The following is a 23,578-nucleotide window of genomic DNA, read 5'->3' as shown; positions in this document are numbered from 1 at the left end:
CGAGGCTTCTTAAACCAAACCCAAAAGGCTCAGCTTGATGATAATGAACCTCCATTAATCACACTTTCATTCCCTTCACCTTTAAGGGGTACCCTTGCTCAAGCCACATACCTCCCATTCCTCTCTTCAGAAAATGCTGTGGGTGTTTCCATTCCTCTGCACTTGCTCATGTTCTATTTTAAACCACAGATCTGTTCCTCCAAATTGTATGACAAATACAGTGACAACTGTATTACTTCTAAAGAATTTGAGTTTTAGAAAAATCCTAGAGAACTTCTTTTAAAAACCCTCACTTCTAGAGTGGCCATGACCCAATTAGTGACTCCTGAATATGGTAACACAAACATAGCAACTACACTAATTTCAGGAATTAACCCAAAATTTGAGAATTTAAAGCCATTTTACCTTATTAAGAATCAAATGCACCAGGTGGTCCCTTCTCAAATTTTGTTTGTTCTTATATAAAGTAAAAATAGATTATGAATAAAAATGTGATCACTTCCTGCAACAATTAATTCATCCATGAGACCATTTTTGCTGGCTGCTTTAATCTAAACACTTACAGCTCAAGAGCTCCCAATGGGCTTCCAACAGTACATTATAATTTTTTTAAGTGTTCTGTGATCAAATATGTTGAAGAAACTCTGGTACAGTGTATTACAAGCCAAGCAAGGGCAGAGATTTTTAAAGGAGGGCATAGACAGTAGTATCAGATCCTGGAAAGGAAAAGGAGAATGAAAAAAAACAGCCGTTGATGTTAGCAACTTTTTGTATTTACAAACATTTGCAGAAGAATTTTAAAACATCTAAAACCAAAGTTTATACTATTCCCAAAGATGGAAATGTTAGCAATATTACTCCTCTTCCCTAGAGAGGAGAAAAAATACTCACTCAAAATAATAGTATACAATAAAGTTCTTCTGATTGTGCATTCTTTTTTTTTGGTCACCAAATAAATCTAGAGATTAAGTTTCCCTCTCCCAAAACTATGGTGCCATGGCAAGGGTATCATTAAGTATAACATATAGTAAAATAAAGCTGTACTAGCACAAAAAGCATATACATTATGCACACACACATTCAAGAATTAAAATCACCTCAGTAAATACACTTTTTGTGTCATAAAGTAAATCATAGTATGGAAGAGTAAGGAGTTTGAAGATGAAGGGCTAGGTTTTGATTGGGGGTCCAACACTGATTAATAGTGAGATTTTCAACAAGTTGCTTATCTGAGTTGCTGTGAAGAGTAAATGACTTTACATGTGTAAATTTTACAAACATATCACAACGCTGCTGTGAATTCATGTCATGAATTCGCCAAAGTTGTGAGAACTAGATAAGGCGGAAAGAGCAGAGGCATTGACAACAGCTCTCACTGAGCATTTACTATGAGCCAAGTACTGTACTAAGGGCTTTCCTTCTCTTGTTAATTCCTCACACGTACCCAACGTAGTACTGTATCAGGTGGAACCATGGGAATGAGCCATTTCTGTAGATCAAAAGTGGTCAATTATCAGCAATTTCATATGGTTTAAACCATCATCTGCCCAGATTGGAGAAAATGAAACACAGAGAGACCCATCATTTTCCCAGATTGGAGAAAGCAAAACACAGAGAGACTAAGTGACCTGTCTAAGTTAAAAAAGCCAAGGGGCAGGCCGGGTGGTACAAGCGGTTGAGTGCGTCCACTCCGCTGCGCAGCCCGGAGTTCGCCGGCTGGGATCCCGGGCATGCACTGACACGCACCGCTTGGCAAGCCACGCTGTGGTGGTGTCCCACATAAAGTGGAGGAAGATGGGCACGGATGTTAGCCCAGGGCCAGTCTTCCTTAGCAAAAAAAAGAGGAGGATGGGCAGATGTTAGCACAGGGCTGATTTTCCTCAAAAAAAAAAAAAAAAAGCCAGAACCTGGTAAAGTTAGGTTTGCAAGCCATGCAGGTTTATGTCAGTGACCAATATGCTATACAAATTCGCAGCAAGGAGGCAGGTCTAACAGCTTAGGAGGTGTAACCTCTAAGCTTTAATCAAGTATTATATGCATAGTATTAGAGAATGTACAAAAAGTCAAGAAATCATGCCATAGCAAATTCAGCATAAGAATCAAATGTTCACATTAATTATAATAGCCCATGTTTGTTCCTGCATCTGGGATTACCCTTCTCTTCAATGAATTCTTACTCACCTTCATTCAGCCAACAAATATTTACTCAAGACTAGGCTCAGTTTCTAACTTCCTACGAGAAGGATCTTCTTTTCCACCCCTCCTCTAACTCTTGCCAACTGGAATTCATCTCTATTCAACAGCGTTTTGCCTTTTATTATACCTGATTACTTTCAAGAAAAGTGAAACGTCTCTTGAGGAAAGCTCGATAAATGTTCAATTTGAGGTTCATATCAAGTCTACCATATATGAAATTTAATAGGAGTAAAGAATCACAACACCTCTAAGGGAATGGGTGATCAAGTCTTCCCCAATCTCCCCGGTTTAAGTGTTCTCTTTCATCTGAACTCCTCTGGAAACCGCCCTACGATATTCTTATATTATCGCTTACTGTTTCATATGCTTGGACTTTGTCTCCGGAACTAGAGTTTAAGTTTTTCAAGGGCAAAGATTAAGCCTTATTCTTTGACTTCAAACACTGCCCCGCAAATAGTGTAAATCAAAAGACCTTAATTAAAGGATACGTAGAAAAATGAGCAGTTCCAGGGAAAGTCCTTGAGAACGGAAATGAACTAAGAGGGTAGTAAAGCAATGGAGAAAAAGAAGGGGCGCTTGTGCCTTAACACCTGGTTCTGAAAGCTATAACCAGCTAGTCCTTCAAAGCCTTGGTAGACACTTTCGCTGTCTTTTTAAAGAGGTGTGTAAGGAAATCACCAGCGTGACCGCCCATTGGCTGGGAGGCGGTGCCGCGAGCGCAGTTGGCGGCAGAAGGTGGAGGAGGTGCGGCCGGCGCGCCGCCCTCTGACCGGCAGGGGGCGCCCTGCGAAGCGCCGGGCCCCGCGCTGCCCGCCCCGCTCCGCCTCGCCTCGCGCGCCCCGCGCTCTCTCAGCCGCGCGCCCTCCCGCCGCCCGGCGCCACGCCCGCCGCAGGCCGAGGGCCAGTTACCCGCGGCCCGCTCGCCGCCCCGCCCCGCCCGGCCCCGCCGCGGGACGAGTAACGGTTACGAAGCACTTTCTCCGCCGCGATTTCTGCTTAGTCATTGTCTTCCAGGAAGCGGCTCCCTCAGTTGGGTGTCCGCTCTCCCGCGGCGGCCGCAGTCGCGGGAGCCGCAGCCACCAGCGCGTCCTTCCCGGGCCGCCGCTCCGCCGCCCCCGGCCTCCCTCGGGCCCGAGCGCCGGCCGAGGTCCCGCAGCGCGGGGCGGGCAGCCTCGCGCTCAGTTTTCCAGCCTCGGGCCCCGCGTCCTGCGGGGCGGCCTCCTTCCCCGCCGGGCCCCCGCCGTCGGCCGCTGCCATGGGCACCGACAGCCGCGCGGCCGGGGCGCTCCTGGCGCGGGCCCGCACCCTGCACCTGCAGACCGGGAACCTGCTGAACTGGGGCCGCCTGCGGAAGAAGTGCCCGTCCACGCACAGCGAGGAGGTGAGGGTGGCCGAGCGGCGTCCGCGGAGACGCGGGGCTCGCAGGCAGGCCGCGGGGCCGGGCCGGGCGGCTGGTCGGGCTCGGGCGCCGGGAGAGGCGCGCGCCTGGGCTCGGCCCGCGGGAGGAGCCTGGGGCCGCTGTCCGCGCGCCGTCGCATCCAGCCCTGCTGCGGGGGGCAACGCGTCTGAAAAACCTTGGCAGGCGCAACTCACACCGAGTGACGCCTCCGTCAGTGCTCACGGCTGATGGCCAAACTCGCGAACGTTTTGGATCCCCCTCTCTGGCAGGGAGTAGAGAAGGCCGGTACATCGCCCTGTCCCTCTCCCTTCCCCCCACGGTGTCCAGGTACAGAAATAATTTAGAGATTAGCTTTTCAAGGATTCAGATGAAGTAGTAGTTATAATCCCAGTTGTTAGCATGTTGACAGTAGTTTATTGCTGTGAAGCAAATGACTAAACCCAGTTCAGCTATGGAATAAGGTATATATTTTTCTTGCCGAAGATGAATCTGCCTCAGTTTATTTCCCTAAAGACTAATCACTGGTTTGAAGCGGCAGGGATAAATCTGGAATTATCCACTTGGTACATATTTGTTACATAGCTGGTCATTCCTTAATGCTGCACTAGATGATGATACTTATCTTCAGTGATCAAGTGTATGTGTGAGTCAGTCATTCACTTTGCACAATTAATCGCTGAGGCATCTTGATGGTATGGGACGATTTTAGTATTAAGAAATAATAATAAAACAAATCCTGAATTTGGGAGCTCTGTGACTTTGGAAAAGTTACTTTTGCGAGTCTATTTATGTAAATTTAAAGTTAGATAATATCTTCATCAGGTTTTGATGATTAAAATACTTAATATATGAAAAGAGCGTACAGGCATTTATCTCCCTTATCATCTGGTTCAGTCAGAAAGATAAAATAAATCTTGATTAAAAGGAGAAACTTTCCTAAACTATGTCATATGATGATGTCACCTGCTGTATATTCCTAGGGAGTTTCTGCTCTTTTATAGAAGATGTCGGTGATATGCTGTGTAGCAGCACATGGCATCCCTTTGAGTATGCACTGGACCTGTACCCAGGCCTGGTGTTGGGAGGGAGCACCGCTGTGAGATGAGAACTCTTGGTCGTAGCCTTAAGGAAATCAGAATCCTTACCATATTCTGTGTTCAGGTTCCAACTCAGTTTGTATGTCTTGTTTTGTTTAAACCACCCCCACTTGGACTGTTTCTCCCAAAGTTAAGTATTTCGGTGTTTAGTACTAGACCTTTAATTTCCTCGAGGGCTGGTGGTTCAATACAGCATTTTGCATGTATGTTGATAATATTGGGTGAAATTTTCTGTTATCTCACTATGACACACTCTAGTAGTGCTTTTCAAAGTCTTTTGATGGCCCACCCAGTAAGAAATGCATTTTACCTTGCAATCCAGTTCACAGTTTGTTCACACACCCACACAGACAGGTTTCATGAAAAGATATTAACCTTGACTTTATACTGTGTATTCTGATTTTTTCTATTCTAAGTATTAAAAATTTGATTTCTTAATGCGGTGAGTCACACCCCACATTTGAAAAACATTATTCAAAGGATTCTAGTTTGCATGTTTTACTTTGGGTGCTGCATATGAGGGACAAAACTAAAACTAGAAAACATTTCAGGAAAACTTGAAGATATGGCAGCGTATTGTAGAGAAAACATGACAGCTTAGGTAGAATGGGAGAGGCATTTCTTTTTTTTTTTTTTTTTTTGAGGAAGATTAGCCCCTAACATCTGTTGCCGCTCCTCCTCTTTTTTGCTGAAAAAGATTGGCCCTGGGCTAACATCTGTGCCCATCTTCCTCTACTTTATATGGGACACCACCACAGCATGACTTGATAAAGGGTGTGTAAGGTCCGCAGTGGGATCTGGGCCTGCAAACCGCGGGCTGCCGATTCATTGGGTGCGCACTTAACCATTATGCCACCAGGCGGGCCCCAGGAGAGGCATGTTTTGTTTCTTTGTAAAGAAGAACATTGTAACAACCAGAGCTCCAAATTAGGGATATGTTACTTGAAATAGTTTAACCTGGTTGAATAAAGAAACTGAATAAACTACTCATTTTTGAGAAAATTTACACATTGAGTAGAGAGTTCAATTAAATTTCCTAAAAGGTCTCTTCTAGTTGTAATGTTTTTTTCCTCTAATTCTATGATCTCTGCCCAGATTTTGTTTCACTAGAATTTTATGAAATCAAATCTTGTTTTTAAATGGGACATTATAGGACTGTTTTGCCCAGTTCTTTGTTGTAAGGGTATTTGACCAGTTGAATCACGTGGTACTCTTACACAACTCCAGATCTAATGCTACACTAAATGATGATGATACTTATCTTCAGTGATAAAGTGTATATGTGATAAGAATGAGTAGAACAGAGAACAAAAAAGTACAAGGTTAATGTTCAGTCGATATAGGTAATGTATAAAAGATTAAGAATCACTAGGTTTGTGATAGAATCAATGAATTTCTCATGTTATTGAAACATTGGACTGTTCTATGATTTGTCCTGACATTTTGCAGAATCCAAGATTAATTAAATGGTGTCTCAAGAAAGGAGTGAATCCTCTGAAAATATGCTTATCTTCCTGAATTGAGGAATTCATTAGGAAAGCCTCAAGTATGCAAATGAGCCACCTTTCCAGAGGAAATTTTCTAAACATTCTCCCATGATTTGAACCAAAGCACTTCTGATAGAGTTGTTAATTTCTAGTTGGTCCTGCAGCTTCAACTTTTACTAATTTTTAAAAGAATATTGTTTTGTGGGGCCGGCCCGGTGGCGTAGCGGTTAAGTGCGCACGCTCCGCTGCGGCAGCCCGGGGTTTGGATCCAGGGTGCGCACCAACGCACTGCTTGTCAAGCATGCTTTGGTGGCATCCCGTATAAAGTGGAGGAAGATGGGCACGGATGTTAGCCCAGGGCCCATCTTCCTCACACACACAAAAAAGAATATTGTTTTGTGATTCTGTCTTGAATGGTTATCAGCTAATTTTTATCTACTGACTTAAATTTGATTATAAATATACTTTCCATAAAGATATAGACCTTGTAAATTGAATTCATGTGGTTATCGTGTATAGCACATAAATTATTGTTGTGGATTGTAAATTTTAACATAGGTCACTCTGAGCTCTTAAATTGATAAACCAGTTGTCCCTTGTAATTATCTGTAGTAAGACGTAAGCAGTAAAGTGCTTGTATCAGTCTTTGTCATAAGCAATCATAGATCAGATAGTGAGTTCAGAAATTTAGTTTCTGTTGTTGCTATTAGGAAAGTGCTTTTGCAATTCAGGGAGTTGCGTCTAGTTACGCATTTATTTTTTCATTGATTGCCTGCAATGCAAAGCACTGTGCCCTTGGATATTTATGAGGCAGTGTTTTCACACTGCTGGTGTTGGCCCATTAGTGGTCATAAATCAGTTTAGTGAGTCATGCAGCAGCATATTTTTTCTAATTAATAGAATAGAGGCCTTCAGAGTGCCTGGCATGTAGTGAGTATAATATTGTTTTGTGAATTTTTGTTCCATTACAGGTATGTAGGTCCTCACTCACTATGTGAGTGTAAATCTTACTTTGGACCACAATCAAATAAGTCTGAAATACACTGACATAAAAGATAAAAGATTAATAAACACTTTAATGAATTTACAACATATTATAATGTTAGTGTAAAAAATTTTTTTTGTTTGTTTATATAAGAAAACATTGAAGACAGGTTGGAGGTGTACCTAAGTGTTAGGAAATGACTTATGGACTGACATTATGCAAGCTGACTTCTGCCAAGATATGGCTGAGGTGGTTCTTAGACTTTAGAGTACATGTAGATTACTTAGGATGCTTGTTAAAATGCAAGTTCTGTTGTCCTTAGAGAGTGATCCAGCAGCTCTAGGATGAGGCTCAGGAATTTGAATTTTTAATAAACACCACAGGTGAATCTGATGTAGGCGGTGCTCTGGCCACGCGTAGAGAATCATTTGTTTATCTTTGAGGAATATAGCATAGTGGTTAATGTTAATTCTAGTCAGGCTGCCTGTGCCAGAATCCAGGTTCCTCCATTTATAAACCCTATTCTTGAGAATTTTTTTTGTTTCTTTATAAATGCTTTTATGTCTCAAAAGTTTACTTAAGTTTTCATTGGTACAAAAAACACTTTTAAAATAATTAGATTACTGCTTTAGGTCAAGAACATTTGAGAATTAAGAGTAGGACAAAAACAGGTCTAAATTTATCTTTGTGAAGGAAACAAAAACCTTATAGAGTTAAAATTTTGGTTTGTGTGGTATTTCCTGTTGCTATCTTCTTTTTCCTACTTATCAAACTAATACATTCTTATTGTAGAAGTACTACAGAAAAGTATATAGAGTTTGATTAACAGTTTCAAAATGCATTCGTTTTGCAGCTTCGAGATTGTATCCAAAAGACCTTGAATGAGTGGAGTTCCCAAATCAGCCCGGATTTGGTCAGGGTGAGTAAAATGTGAATAAAGAAATCATGTAGGTCAAAGGGAAGTGAAATAAGCAGGAAATTAATGTCCTCAGTTTTGACAGGGAAGTCAAATAGGCAAATAATGACCTCCCTGTGGCTGATTTGCTGAAATGGCAGTCTGACCCAGTAGGCCTAAGCATAAAACAGAAAATCCGACTCTGTAGCCAACTCTCAACTAGACAAGATGCTAGGATTCTCTGTGCTCAAGCCCTGCCATAGTTTCCTCACAATGTGTTTTGTTCCAGTTTATATTTGGCCTAGTAGAGGAATGACTATCAAACAGTTTTGGTTGGTAGATAGCTTTGGCAGACTATTACCCAAATAACATCATCACTAGAAGTAATTTTTTAAATGTCAGTTTCTGATGAAACAGTAAGGAACTGTGTTTCATTAAATGTCAGTATGTGGCTATTACCATAAATGTTAATATACAAAACACTGTCTGTAAACCACTCTTTGGAATCCAAGTCAGCCAAAGGCTCATAACAAATTACATAGACTACTTTAAAAGTATGGAAGAGGATGTGTGCTGGAAATACTTGTTCCCCTGAGCATACTGCAGGTTTATAACTCTATAGCTGCTAGGGAGGCATTGATTAATGTCTTCGATCGGTGTCCATCTCTCTGAAATGACCGTTCACTCTATGTATGACTTGTAAACACTTCCTGAGCCCTGATATGTGCCCGGCATTTAATGTGCTCAAGAACCATGGGAAAGGCCTCGCTGTTTACTTTGTTTTAATCATGTAAATGTGAGTTAATGTGGTTCTGATTTATATGTACTAACATTTTATCATTTTCCTTATACATCATTCATTATAATGAATTGGAACAGCCTTTACTTTTTTTTATTGCACTCAGAAAAAAAAACATTTTTGTCTTAAAATGTTTAATGTAGAAAGTTTTTAACATGTCATTATCCAGGATAGATAATATTTATTATTTTTCATTGGTTTCTTTTCTTAGTAAAATTATTTACTGTGCTGGTGGTTCTAACTCCTCACATACCACTCCATTTATTTATTTATTTATTTATTTATTTGTGTGTGTGTGTGTGTGTGTGTGTGTGTGTGTGTGGAATATTAGCCCTGAGCTAACATCCAATGCCAACCCTCCTCTTTTTGTTGAGGACGATTGGCCCTGGGCTAACATCTGGTCCCACCTTCCTCTACTTTATATGGGACGCTGCCACAGCATGACTTGATAAGCGGTGCCTCGGTGCGCACCCAGGATCCAAACTTGCGAACCCCGGGCCGCCGAAGTGGAGTGCTGGCAGTTAACCGCTGCGCCACTGGGCTGGCCCTGTTTGTTTGTTTTTGATCATGCATCTCTCTGAGTATCTGATCAAAATGAGACATTTTTTCCGAAAATCTGTACACACACACACACACCGCATTTTACTTTTATTTCAGGGCTTTACAAACCTTATGAAGCCCATGCAGACCTCAGGTAGAGAACCCTGTTGTCTTATGGGTTCTCTACTTATAAAGGGGATTATGGACAATAGGAAATATATACCAGAATATACATTATATATATATTAAACATATAATCAGAAATGTTAATTTCATATTTATTGTAAATATCATATGTTTATTATAGGAGTTTCCAGACGTCTTGGAATGTAGTGTGTCTCATGCAGTAGAAAAGATAAATCCCGATGAAAGAGAAGAAATGAAAGTTTCTGGTAAAGTCCAGCGTTTACAATTCATTTGTTATACAGTGGAAGTGATAGTGAGGTTTTGTCAGGTATGAGAATAGCCTTTTTTTGCTTCTGGTAATGAGTGACTCAGTCATTAAGTACAGGAAATACAAAAATTCTTTTTTAACATTATTTAAATGTTAACTCTAAGAGGGAGTTCTAGGAGGTCAGTGTTGGCTACCTCAGTGGAGTCAGAATAGAACTTCACCTTGCTTTTCTTCATGATGTTCTCATTAATTTATGTGTCAGACTTCAGAGCAGTAGGAAGATTAAGGTGGAGGAAATGGAAAGAATTAAGAGCAATGTCTACCCAAAGCAAGCGTGAGCCCTCCCTTCCTGGTGTTGCCACTGCTAAGCAACGGCTGAGGTCACCTGGGAGTGTAGAAAGAAGTCTGGGCAACAAGTTGCAGGAAGAGAAATAAAATACATATTATACCCATCAACAAACGTATTGAGTGGCTCCTACTTTCCAGAGACTGTGCTAAGCTCAAGGAATGAAAAGATGAGCTGTTCTTGCCCTCGTCTTACAGTCAGCATAGCATAGTCATCAGAAGCTGGAGCTTAACTAGATTGAAATTCTCGGGTGTGCAGATTACTGACTGGTATAATCTTGAGCTAACAAGCTATTTAACCTCTCTGAGCTGTTTCCTCATCTATAAAATGGGGCTGAACCTGTTTCACAGGCTTGTTTGTAAGTTAGATGAAGTAAAAGAAGCACTTAGCAAGGTGCTTGGCACAAAGTAAGTGCTAGGTAACTACTACTTATTACTATCTGTGGTTTTGTTGTGGTTGTTATTTTATTATTATTGGAGTGAACATGTAAGATGAGATAGGGTACTGTCTTTTGACTCTACTAATAATAACTACCATTTGTTGAGTCTTGCTTTGTACAGACTCTGTACTTGGCACTTGGTATAGTTATATTTCTTCATATAATTCCCAAAACAGTTCTGTAAGATTTCTTATCCCCATTGCACAAGTGACATTAGATAACTTGAAAGTTGTCATACAGCCAGGACGTGGTTGAACCATGAATCCATCTAGGTGTGCCTGACTCCAAAACCCATTTCTTTCTGTTAATTTCTCATTGCTATTTGTGTTGGAAAGGAAGTAAAAGCAACACTTCCTCAGTGGTTGACTACAGTTCTTCATGGTGTTGGTCCATCTTGGAGCTCTTACAAGTTGTCCTCAGTTCCTGGACAGCTTGAGATTTTGGATAAGCATCAAAATTCCCCCCGTATGAAGAGCTTTCCTCTTTTGACCTATCTAAAAATGCCTCATCTTTCAGAAAGGAGAGCATTTCAAGTGGCATGAATTCACGGCAGAGGGAGAGTGCTGGGGAGGGTTTTCATAGAGTACAATTATGGAAGGTGAGATTGGACCAGAGTGGTGAAGACAGAGAAGTAACATGAGGAAAGCAATGTTTTAGGAAGATTACCTAGTAGTAGAAAGGAAAGGACAAATATAAGAAATGTTGTACAAGGAAAACTTGTATATGTTGAACACCAGGCACTTTACATAAGGATATTTCATTAGCCCTGTTTCTCTCCATTCCCCTTTCTGATTTTCTCTTTTCTTGCTCTCCTACTACGCCACCTATTTGTCTATTGAGTAAATTTAGATTTTTGAACAGTGAGTTTACATAAAGTAAATATATACATATAAAGTTGAGTTGAAATCAAGCCAAAGCCTCAATCTTAGAAATATAGAAAACTACTCAGCTTTCCTGGTAACCAAAGAAATGCCAATTAACGTGGTGCTGGGCAGGTATATATTGTACCTACTAAATTAACAAAAACATATATTTTTTTAATAGCATCCTATATTGTTAGGAGAGCAACTCCTAACTTTTAGTGGTCTGGTGAACTGGTACAAATTTTTAATGTAGTAGGTAAATAAAATAGAACAAGACTCACAAAAAAGATCATATCCTTTGACTCATAATCACATCTCTGACAATCTGTACTTGGGAAATGCTTCAGCATAAAGTTGAACAAAAAGTTACCAAGATATTTATTTCAGCATTATATGTGATAACAAAAAAACTGGAACTAACCTAAATGTTCAAAAAGCAGGAACTCATTTAGTAAATTATACCCTATCAAAATTACCGAACAGTGTTCAACTGTTAAAAATGCGTATGTAAAATTACTCATTAAAAATACAGAGTACAAAAAAATCTAAACAGTAATTGCTTTCGGTGATGAGACTATTGGCAATTGTTTTTAGTCTTTCTACTCTTGAAGGTTTTCTTCATTTCTAGAATGAATACGTTACTATTATGACAAAAAAGTTTTTAAGGTAACTAAATACTGTATAGAGATGTAAAAAAATATATTTATTATATAAAGGCAAACCAAATAGAAGTAGAAAAATTGTTATATTCTGCTTCATATGATCAAGAACTAGAAGCTAATGTCTAAAAATGAAATGATTATATTAGGAAGGTGGGATTGTTAGGGTTTTTTTTCCAATTTTATCTTCATTACAAGTAATTTTAATTTGGTCTTTATCTAGATTTTAGTTTATTGGAGAAAGTATACAATATGCTCCATTAATGTTAAATTACTCAAAATGTATATTTTTATGAATTAAAGTTTCTGTATTTATCTGACCTACCTTCTAATAAATGGGAAATTAATATTTTCTTTTTTGTTTTGACAAACAGATATTTGTTGGGAACTAGCATATAATTTAAAAAATAGAATAGACATAGACTTTAATGTCTTAAAATGAAAAATATAAAATAATGTTACTAGGAAAGGAAAAATAATTCATTCAGGATTATCTGTCATCTTAGTATTGTTAGCAGTGTTAATACTATATAGTAGAATGTTACCCAAATGTGGTAATTAGTTTTTTTTTCTCTGTTACCCAGCAAAACTGTTCATTGTAGGATCAAACTCTTCATCATCAACTAGAAATGCAGTTGACATGGGTAAGCAAAACTGTAACTTTTTATCTTCATAGTGGACTTTAACTTAGTGTGGGTGTATTAGTTATATCTTGTGTTCAGGTCCAGGTAAAAAAGAAAATGAGCTCATTCCAATTTTACCTTTTAAAGTTCTAGCCTAATCTCTTCAGGGTTCTGTAGAATCGTATTGACTTACGTAAGGTCATATTTTGATATGTAAGAGGAGTGTAAAAGATGTAACATAATGAAATGTTCACTATATGTTTGGAGATAGAAATTCTTCTTAATCATATTCTAAACCCTCTTAGTACTACAGATGAAGTACCAAAACAACAACAAAAAACAAGCATTTTTATCTATTTTCAGCACTTGGTTAGGTTACTGTGGTATTACAGTTATTCAGTACTTTTTCTTTTAAAATATTCTTCCAGTATTTATATATGGTGAACACTTAAGTAATTAGCTCTTTAATATAACTGTGGAGTGAACTCGAATCATTAAAAATAAACCTTAAATTATTTTTATAGAAACTAAGAAATTATCTACCTTTACAAACATAGATTAAGACCATAAATTCAGTTTTTCAAAGTCTCAAGCTTATTCGTTGCTGTGACTACCAATTACAAAATATTAGGTCAGAATTCTTAACGATCATCCATATAAGATACTAATAGAACAGGAGAAGAAAATTTTCTGAAGATAAGGAAGCTCCCCAAAACTCCTGGGGCCTAGGAAACAAGGAGGAAGAGCATGTAGCAGCTGTGAGTTCCCCAGCAAGGAGGCAGGAGTCGTTTGTCTGCCACACAAAGCAAGTAGATGAATGGGTACTTATGCTTTTTTAAAAGATGGAAATGTTCTAAATGACAGATAAATTATGAAACTGAGTGAAATCTGTTATATAGAAAACTTGTGAACGGTATGGACAGAATTCAGTGGGATCCTTGAAGTAGAAATATTTGTCTTTATCATGTAACAAACGTTTATCCTCTTTGTGTTTTCCTGCACATCAGCCTGTTCGGTCCTTGGAGTTGCGCAGCTGGATTCTGTGATCATTGCTTCACCTCCTATTGAAGATGGAGTTAATCTTTCCTTGGAGCATTTGCAGCCTTACTGGGAAGAATTAGAAAACTTAGTTCAGAGCAAAAAGATTGTTGCTATAGGTACCTCTGATCTAGACAAAACACAGTTGGAACAGCTGTATCAGTGGGCACAGGTAAAGGATGGCTAGATCACGAGGTCTCCGGGAGGAACCTGTTAGTCTTTGCTGCACACTGTTGAGCATCATGTACACAGTGGACACTCACTGTGGGTGACTCTTCCAAATGTGGGAGTTTTGAGGCCAGCTTAATCTAAAGCACTGGATCTTTTTCCCCCCAAATATATGTGTAATTGAACTTAATCTCTTTTTTTTTTTTTTTGTGAGAAAGATCAGCCCTGAGCTAACATCCATTGCTAATCCTCCTCTTTTTGCTGAGGAAGACCGGCTCTGAGCTAACATCTATTGCCAATCCTCCTCCTTTTTTTCCCCCAAAGCCCAGTAGATAGTTGTATATCACAGTTGCACATCCTTCTAGTTGCTGTATGTGGGACGCGGCCTCAGCATGGCCGGAGAAGCGGTGCGTCGGTGCACGCCGGGATCCAAATCCGGGCCGCCGGTAGCGGAGCACGCGCATTTAACCGCTAAGCCACGGGGCCGGCCCGGAACTTAATCTCATTTAAAATGAGTGACAAAAACACTAGAAAATGTGTATTGAAGCAGTCATAGCTAAATGAATTCAGGCTGTTTCCTTCAGTTTTACTTATGTGATAAAAAACATTGATTTTTCTTTAGGTTATTAGGCCATAGTTCTAATTTCCTAAGTAAAGGAATATCATATATAACAAGTATTTTGGTGACAGTTATTTAAAGATGTACAAGACTCTTAGTTCATACAATTTAATATGGAGTAGGTGTTCTAAATGAGTCGCCCCCCACTCTCTGGCCTAATAACCTACAAAATTATTAGGGAAGTTGCTTACTAGTATTTTACCTTTACTCTCTGTATTTTTATTCATTCCTTTTAGTTCATCCCCAGCCTTCTGCTTTTCAGAGGTTTCAGTTTTTTATGGACAGAAAGACCCTAGAGAAAGTGTTGTCCCTTCTCCCTTTGACTTGGTGATAGCCAGAATATGGCTACAATCCTGCTGGAATGACTTGGGTGATCTGGAATGTACCTATAAATTAACCAGGGCAGCTATTAGAAATTACCTAATTCTTCTCTTTTTCAAAATGTGTCTGATTAATAACCATATTTTATACTTTGACATTAAATGTACTTATCATTTGTATTGATCCTGTACCTTAAGACATATTCTCTCCCTAGCTGGAACCATCACACTGACAATCATGTTTGCAGGTTCTAGCAATCTAGTTTTAGATTGCAGGTTCTAGCAGGAGACTTTTTAATAATGTGGTACTAGATTGGCTTTTTCCCCCTCCTAGAGTGATTTTTCCTTTCCTTGTTACCACTAACATGAGTTAGAAAAGCATATATTAATAAATATATTCATGTAAAACTATTTTATAAGCTTTAAGCACTGTAGAATGTGATATTTCATATGTTCTAAAATTGAGTCCTTTTATTGCTTTCTACTTTTTGTGTTACTTAATTTAGTGGAGATGTCATGATTTTATTTTCACTTCTAGGTAAAACCAAATAGTAACCAAGTTAATCTTGCCTCCTGCTGTGTGATGCCACCCGATTTGACTGCATTTGCTAAACAGTTTGACATACAGCTGTTGACTCATAATGATCCAAAAGGTAAGACTGATATATTCACTTATAGAGGTTGATCATGAGCTTTTCTCTTACAAGAAGCTACTTGTTAAAATTTAGTTTTTAATTGTGTACAGTAATGTACAAAGCTGTAACACAGAACTGTTGTTAATGGTTAGTTCAAAACATATATGCTTTTATTTTATTTTCAGAGAGCTTTAGTTTTGCCTTTTTGCCAACGGAAAAAAAGTGAAGAGTCATTTCCTGAACATTCAGTCTGTTGAAGTTTATAAATATTAAGCTACACAGAAAAGATCTTTTAAGATAGTCTAAATAGGATTTTATATAATCTTGTCTAGTACAGCAAAGATTGCACCAAAGAGCCACTTAATTATAGAGGGTAAATATTTGGAAGAAGAGGCAGATAAAATTTAATTTGAAACTTAAAAGCATCTTAGGATAAGTAATTAATTAGGATTTTACTAATTATTACTATCAAGAAATATATGTTTGGTGTTAATCAGAAACATTTGATTAATGAGAATGGCCTGTCCGCCTTCTGTAGAATAATTTTTTATCAACATTTTACAAGATAACTATGGGAAGAGAATTTTTAACACTTTATACTATTTATTAGCAGTCTGCCCCATTCTCATTTTTTCAATGTTTCGTAGGGAGAAGAGGAGGAGTTTTACTTAGCAAATATACAGGCTCTATGAAACAGTATTTTTGGTATAGTTATGAGAGAAATGTCTTGTGAAAGTTCTAAATCCCCATGACATTATATAGAGGTTCTAGTTTAATATATATTGGAGGAAATTATATTTTATAGATGATTACTGGAGAAAAAACACTCAGCTTTTACTTCCATGTCTAAAAAGATGGCATGATATTGATGGTTTGATTCAGCTTGTTTATTTTTAGGATGCTTATTGGATAATCTCTTAAAACTTTAGACTGTTTATTGGCAGTCTGCCCCATTCTCCTTTTTTCACTGTTTTTTAGGAAGAGGAGGAGTTTTAATATTGTTCCTCAAATGCCAGGCATCATGCTAGATGCCTCAGATTATCTGTAATCCTCACAACAGCTGACACTAGGCATTATATTGAAGAGAATAGAGCCTCAGAGTTTAAGAAACTAGCCAAGGTCACCCAGCTGGCACAGGACAAAGTTTGAACTTAGACCTAGGTCCTGGCTGAATTTGGAGCCTCTTCCCACTATACTATACTCTCTCTCTCATTTGAAATGTTAGTATGACAGTATTTCAGCCTGAAACCTTACCTTCTTATCAGTTTCCATTTAAATGATATCAGAATAGGAGACAGTGACTTTTGCCTCCCCCTTCTAGTAGAGCTTTCACAAGTAAGTAATTAGATTCATTTAAAAAAAAAAAAAGTCATTTTAGTGAAAATCTAACAAATAATTGCTCTGCTGATTTATTCTGAAATATAAATCATTTAAACTTTCATGTGTTGGCAGATAAATTATTTATCTGCTTACTTTGCAGGGGCTCTTCCAACAGTAATTATTACCAACAGCATTTGTTACCAACAGCTGATGGATGAGCCTGTACCCCATTCTAGCTCCACTTGAAAAAAACTCAATCTTTTTTCCAGTAGGAGAGGAAATAGGAAAAGACTAAGGTGTCTAGTATTTTATTTCCATGTTATCTAAATGTTGGCATGTGGTTTATGTGCTAATACATCATTATTATGGCAAAATATATTGTATATTTTTATAAGAAAAGAGATTTAATCCTTTTTTTTATGTTTTTGTGTTACTGATATAATTTGACACTTGGTTTTATTTTCAATTTTAATTCTGAACCCTTTGATTAGAATTTATAGGCTGATCCTGCATATACCATTAATGAATCTTCAGACACTTTGATCTATAATGAAGCAATTCTCTTAACAGATTTGTCAAGTTTACTGATTCTAAAGAGTTAACATATGTAGTTAAGCTAATGAGTAGCATAGTTCTCAGATTTTGTGTCAGATTTTTTATTTTTTAAGCAGTCAAGTTGTAAAACATTTAACTCTGCTTGTTATCTAAAATATAATTTTGTGTGTAAGTCCCCTAAAGGTCGTCTTCTATTTTAAAATTACCCTATTCCTCAGAAAGGGTTTATTTTCCATTACTCTTTGTCCTAGAAGTTGTGGTAACAGTTTAACTGCAGTCAGGGTGAAATTGTGAAGTAAGTGATTCTGACTTCAGAACTTTCCTCTTTTTATTTACTTTACCCCGCCCCCCACTCCCGTTAAATCTAAGCTGTATTATGCCTCTGCCCCTTAGGGTCCTCTTCTCTGTTAGACAATCTGATAAACAAATCCATATTAATGTTGCTTTTCCAAAGAGACATTTGCTTTCTGTTTATAAAAACTACCATTTACTAGCTGTGTGACCCCAGGCAAGTTATCTGACCTCTCTGCCTCAATTTCCCTCTGTAAAGGGGCAAAATAGTATCTATCTCATAAGGTTAACTTGTGGATTAAGTGAGTTAATACATGTAAAGTACTCAGAAAAGTGCCTGACACGTGATGATAGCTAACATTTACTAAGAATTTACTATTGATGCTGTTCAAATATCACAGCAGTTCATTTGGGGCAGGCAGGTCCTTTAGTGCTCCCAAATCATACAGTATAGATGACCATTTAATCCCTATCTGTAGGGTTGGTTCTGACCCCAGTGGAATCTTTCCATATTGATTGATTGATTCAACAGATATTTGAGTACCTAGTGTGTGCCAGGCATTGTTCTAAGCACTGGAGCTAAAGGACCAAGTCAGACAAATCCCAACCCCCATGGAATTTATATTCTAATGGAGGAGACAGACAATAAGATAAATGTTAAATGTGATAAGTTGTGGTATATGCTATGGAGAAAAGTTCTCTGAGGAAGAAAAGAGTGCCCAGGTTAGGGGTTGTTGTTTTATACAGGGTGGTCAGGGAGGCCTCTCTGCTAAGTTGCCATTAATCAGAGATCTGCAAGAAGGGAGAGAGCCCTGTGGCTATCTGGAAGAAGAGTGTTCAGGAAGGAGGGAGAAGCTGATTCAGAGGTGTGAAAGTGCTTGTGGATTTCAGGATACAACTGGGAGACCAGTGTGGCTGGAGAAGAGGAAGTGAGGAAGGGAGTGGTACAGCAGAGCGGGAGTAGAGGGCTTGGACATAAACGTGGAAGTAGAAAATAATGATTTCATCAGAGAAATGCACATCAAAAGATAACCATTGGCGAAGATTTTTTAACTGATTGCTGGTGAGGATGTGATAAGATTGGCCCTCTAACATTATCACCTGCTGGTGGAAGTGTAAAGTACAGCCTTTCTGGAAAGCAACTGGCAGTATACTATGTATCAAGCCTTAAAAATGTAGAACTTGTACTTTGACCCTATCCTTCCATAGCCAGGAGTGCATTTTAAAAATGTTCAACACAGCATTATTTTTATTAGCAAAATATTAGGAAAAACTTACATATTTTTAGCCAACAATAAAGAAATGTATAAATTACAATATCTAATGTAGTTTGGGAGAATTATTAAAAATGATGCTTTCACAGAATATTTAATTACATGGAAAAATATTCATATTATAAATGGAAAAAATAAGTAAATCAGGCTGTGACTACAGTGTGATTTCTAGCTTTGTAAGACATGGAGAGAGAAGATAGAGAAGAAAAGTTGAGAGGAAAAACATGGCAATGGAAATGGTGTCTCCAGTTGATAGGATTATGGGTGACTTTTTTTTTTCTTCTTTGTACTTTCCTGTATTTTCCTTGCCTATACATTAGAATTACCTGGGCATCTTCAAAAAACACAAATATCCAGGCCCCCCTCACCAGAAGTGATGAATTAAATGGGCTGGGGTATGGGGGTAGATGCTTTCTAAAGAACTGCCTGGTCTTTCTAATATTCTGGTTCAGATTCATAGCACACATTAAGGACAAGCATATTTTATATTCAGTTTTGAGGTGCTTCTTTTGTTGTCTTTAAATGCTTACCTACAAAGTAAACTGCTTTTGTTTTCACATTTAACACTTTGGGTTTTTATTTGTTGTTGTTTTTTTAAGAACTGCTTTCTGAAGCAAGTTTCCAAGAAGCTCTTCAGGAAAGCATCCCTGACATTCAAGCACATGAGTGGGTGCCACTGTGGCTACTGCGATATTCGGTCATTGTTAAAAGTAGAGGAATCATCAAATCAAAAGGCTACATCTTACAAGCTAAAAGAAGGGGTTCTTAACTGTGACTTAAGATCATAACCTACTGACTTGTATTTTCCTTAAATATAAGATAAAATTGAGATGCGTAAAAATCTAATTCCTGCCTGTAAGTGGTGTCACTGAGGCAGATATTCTTTAGTTATATTTGACAATATGTTATCTGTCAAGTTTTGAATACTTCTCTTGCCTCCATATCAGTTCACTTACATGAACCACTGTATTGTTTTCATTAAACTATTGTTTTCTAATTGAAATTGTCTATAAAGAAAATACTTGCAATATATTTTTCCTTTATTTTTATGAATAATAGAAATCAAGAAAATTTGTTGTTAGATATATTTTGGCCTAGACATCAGGGTAATGTATATACATATTTTTTATTTCCAAAAAATTCATTAATTGCTTCTTACTCTATAGTATAACTAAGCAACTTAGTTACAATTGTTAAAACTGAAATACTGGAAGATATTTTTCTTGTCATTGATGATTATTATATCTCAGAGTAACTAGAGTAGCTGGGATCTACTAATAGTGTAAATAAAATTCATTTCTTCAATACATGAATGGAAACTTAAATTTTTTTACGTGTCCTTGCTTGTAGTTTACCTATAACAAGTTAATCTGTTATTCTTGTGCCATATTTTCTCTTGCTGTTATTTACAAAGACAAACCAAAGTAAATCTGAAAAGGAGACTAGAAGCTTTGCAATTATTGTTTGGGGGTTTTTATGAAAGCAACTATTATCACCTCCAGATGCTTTTTAATTCTTGATCTATCCTTAATATTTTGCTATTCAGTGAAGAATATTCAATAAGCATTGAGCACTTACCATATGCTGGGCACTGTGGGCTCTGGAGAGAGGACAAAGCACAGGGATTAAAAATCAGTTGAGTAAAATATGTGGTATTTGTTCCCCACTAGTAACTGACTATGAGGGACTAAAAGCCAGAAAAGGGGTGAAAAAAAGCTTTAATTCAGGGCCAATGTTGTCTATTTAGACAACTTCATTTGAGATGCAGTCTTAACTATTTAAAAGCAAAACAATACAATCAAAACTTTAGAACTAGAAGAGATTATAGATCATTTAGTATAATTCCTCTTTAGTTTACGAACCAGAAAATAGCAAATAAATAAGCTGTGACCTTTGATATATATTATAGGTCTCCTTAATTCTATAAATTTGTATCTGTAACCCAAATAGTTTGATAAATTCTTTAAAAATATCTTGTAACTCAATCAATACTTCTAAACCATGTATCTTAATACATGGTTTATAAAACTAATTTTATATATATAAATGAATATATAAATCGAATTTTGCTCAATTTTTTTCAACTTAGGGGAAAGAACTGTGGTTCCATATTCAAAATAAATACACTAGACTCTTTTCGTACCCTAAGTAAGGTTTTGTGGTTTACTAGTTGGATAATTTGATCATAAGAATTGTAACCTGAAATCAGCTGACTTAACGTGTTAAAACGTTTAGACTTGGAGCTTCCTAAAGCCTTATATAGCCTTTATAGTAACTGTATGTAATGTTATTAAATGTATACAGTTAACTTTTTAATTTGGAAATGTACCACATTTTTTCATATAACATAAGTCTTTAAACAAAAGTTCATTTTAATTTAAGCCTCTACAGTGAATTGGTCAAGATATTTTAAGAGGAAACTTTAATATCACATTTATTGTTTTTTAAAACCCTGGACTTACAAAAATAGATTGTTTGAAGGGTTATTTTGAAAACGGAAAAAAAGCTTATGTTGCTAACGTATCCAAACTTCAGCAGGAGCTTTTCTGTGTTCTTTTTTTCCCCCATTCTTGACAAAGAAATAGGATTATAGATTCATTTTGTGAAGGGGATCATGTATGGAATTTTTAGATGAGTTTTTTGTTTTTTCCACTTCTGTACCTTTAATTTCTGTTATTAAATAACCTTCTTGGAAAAACTAGTTTTTTTAAGACTATAAGTTTCCAAGCTGATGTTCACATCTTTTTTTTTCATGAACCATCAGAATATAGTGAATACTTTTCAAATATTTAAGGACAATGTGTAAAAAGCCATGAAATAAAGAGCGGGTAATACTACCAAATAATTGCTTAAAGCAATGTTTAAAGCCGAAAGCTTAGTTATCAATAGTGTATATAACAGATATGTTTTCTGAAGAGATGGAAGAGATGTGTATCTAGTGACCCAAGGTAGAAAGAATTTATATAGTGTTTTTTTCCAGTAAACATAAAAAGAAGCTGCAACTTGTTATTACATTTCCAAAATACACTGGAGCCTTACTTTAACACAACTTACTATAACTTGGTATTCATTCTGTGATGAGTCTGTCTTGAATTCCCATCCAAGAAACTGTAGTCACCAGAAGAACCAAGGTGTCTTTTAAAATATGTTCACATGGTGTAAATTCTGAAGACCACCTTGTGCCAGTGTGCTAATAGAGTATCCATTTCAGGATGGCCAGTGTTAGAACTTGAATCACAAATAATAGCTAATAATTTTTCTTGTCTCAAAAAAGATTACTTAGACAGCTAATGGGAAATGGGAAATAAAGTTATTCTATTTTGAATGAATGGTTCAGACTTTTCCCTACCAGAGCCAAGTGGTAACTGAAATAGGATCTTGATTTTCAGTGATAAAAGGTCTAAGGCTCATTTATCTTTTTAGAACAGATTTTCTCTCTAATTTTTCCACTCAGTATTTTCAATATTTGGGAATGTAAGCAATTGATATATTTATTGCATATTAGCCAACAATTTATCTTTCTGCCAAATGTACATTTAGAGAAATTTGAAGTTCTTTTAATGAGAATTTAAACCATTTGTGTTTTCATACTCAAATATACAAACTTATGATTCCAAGTCTATTTTTTTCAAAGTTAACTTCCTATTGTACCAGAACTTGTACGTGTCATTTTCACGTAAAGTTGGTGACGGGATATGTCAGTTTTATTTTTGAAAAATATGTAATATCACTTTCATTAACATTTTTTATGGTTTTCAGAATTAGAAATACATTTAGGAGGGGAAAATAATTTAATTAGATAATTCTACTTTTATGTGTATGTAGTATTATAGTATAAAATAAAGGCAAAATATAAAGCATTATTAAATATTTATAATAGTTTTTAATTTTACCTGTATTATGAATTTAATTAAAATAAAGTGTGAGTTGTATATTTTTTAATTGAGTTGTTTCAATAGTTGGAAGCATCCTGGAACATTATATTGATTTTGAACTATTTGAACTCAAACTGAGTATGATTTGAAAATAAATTATGAATAATTTTAAAATATCCAAGCCATAAAGCTATTTGTGCATTCATTTAACAAAGGTTTATTGAATGTCCACTGTGTGCCAGGCACTTGCAGGGTGTTGGCAGACAGACACAGAGATGAAAAAACCACCTTATCTTGAAGGAGCATATAGTACACTTGAGGGGAGAGAGATCTGCAGGTGGACAAGAGCAATAAAAAGCTGCATGTTGATGACAGAAGTGGTGAAAAGCGACTGGGAGGCATGTGGAAGGAAGTGGGGCTGGGGAACAGGGTAAGGACAAGAAAGGGTCCCCTGAAGAACTGAGCCGTAGAGTTGGATCAGAGGATGAGGTGTGGGTGGCCGTTTTGGGCAGAGGCCCTTGTTCACTGGTTTGTAAATATGCTTTTGTTGAATGATGAATAGTTTATATGTAAACTTTAGAAATTCAGTGAAAACACTTTCTTCAAGAGCTTGTTCTTACCAGATAGAAAGGAATGGCTTCTGCTGAGACAAGAATAGGTAAGGTTGCAAAAGTCACATTTTATAAGAGACTAAAACTTGCCCAAATCCCTTAAATATTTCAGGATATGGCTGTATATAGTTTCACTACCAGAAAAGTCAA

The 23,578-nt window shown here is 37.2% G+C and overlaps 1 protein-coding gene across 1 annotated transcript; it reads left to right on the top strand.

The window, feature by feature from the left end:
- Window positions 1–3,195: 3,195 nt before the first annotated feature.
- Window positions 3,196–20,255, top strand: GCLM (glutamate-cysteine ligase modifier subunit). The gene is made up of 7 exons (XM_058538568.1): window positions 3,196–3,577; window positions 8,018–8,083; window positions 9,706–9,790; window positions 12,684–12,743; window positions 13,730–13,932; window positions 15,406–15,520; window positions 19,542–20,255. Exons 1-7 carry the CDS (start codon window positions 3,452–3,454, stop codon window positions 19,709–19,711), a joined length of 825 nt encoding a protein of 274 aa, XP_058394551.1. The 5' UTR covers window positions 3,196–3,451; the 3' UTR covers window positions 19,712–20,255.
- Window positions 20,256–23,578: the final 3,323 nt, after the last annotated feature.

Source organism: Diceros bicornis, chromosome 4, assembly GCF_020826845.1.
Source record: "Diceros bicornis minor isolate mBicDic1 chromosome 4, mDicBic1.mat.cur, whole genome shotgun sequence".
NCBI classification, from domain to species: domain Eukaryota; kingdom Metazoa; phylum Chordata; class Mammalia; order Perissodactyla; family Rhinocerotidae; genus Diceros; species Diceros bicornis.
Note: the sequence above shows the minus strand (reverse complement) of the source record. Positions and strands in the feature narration are given on the sequence as shown.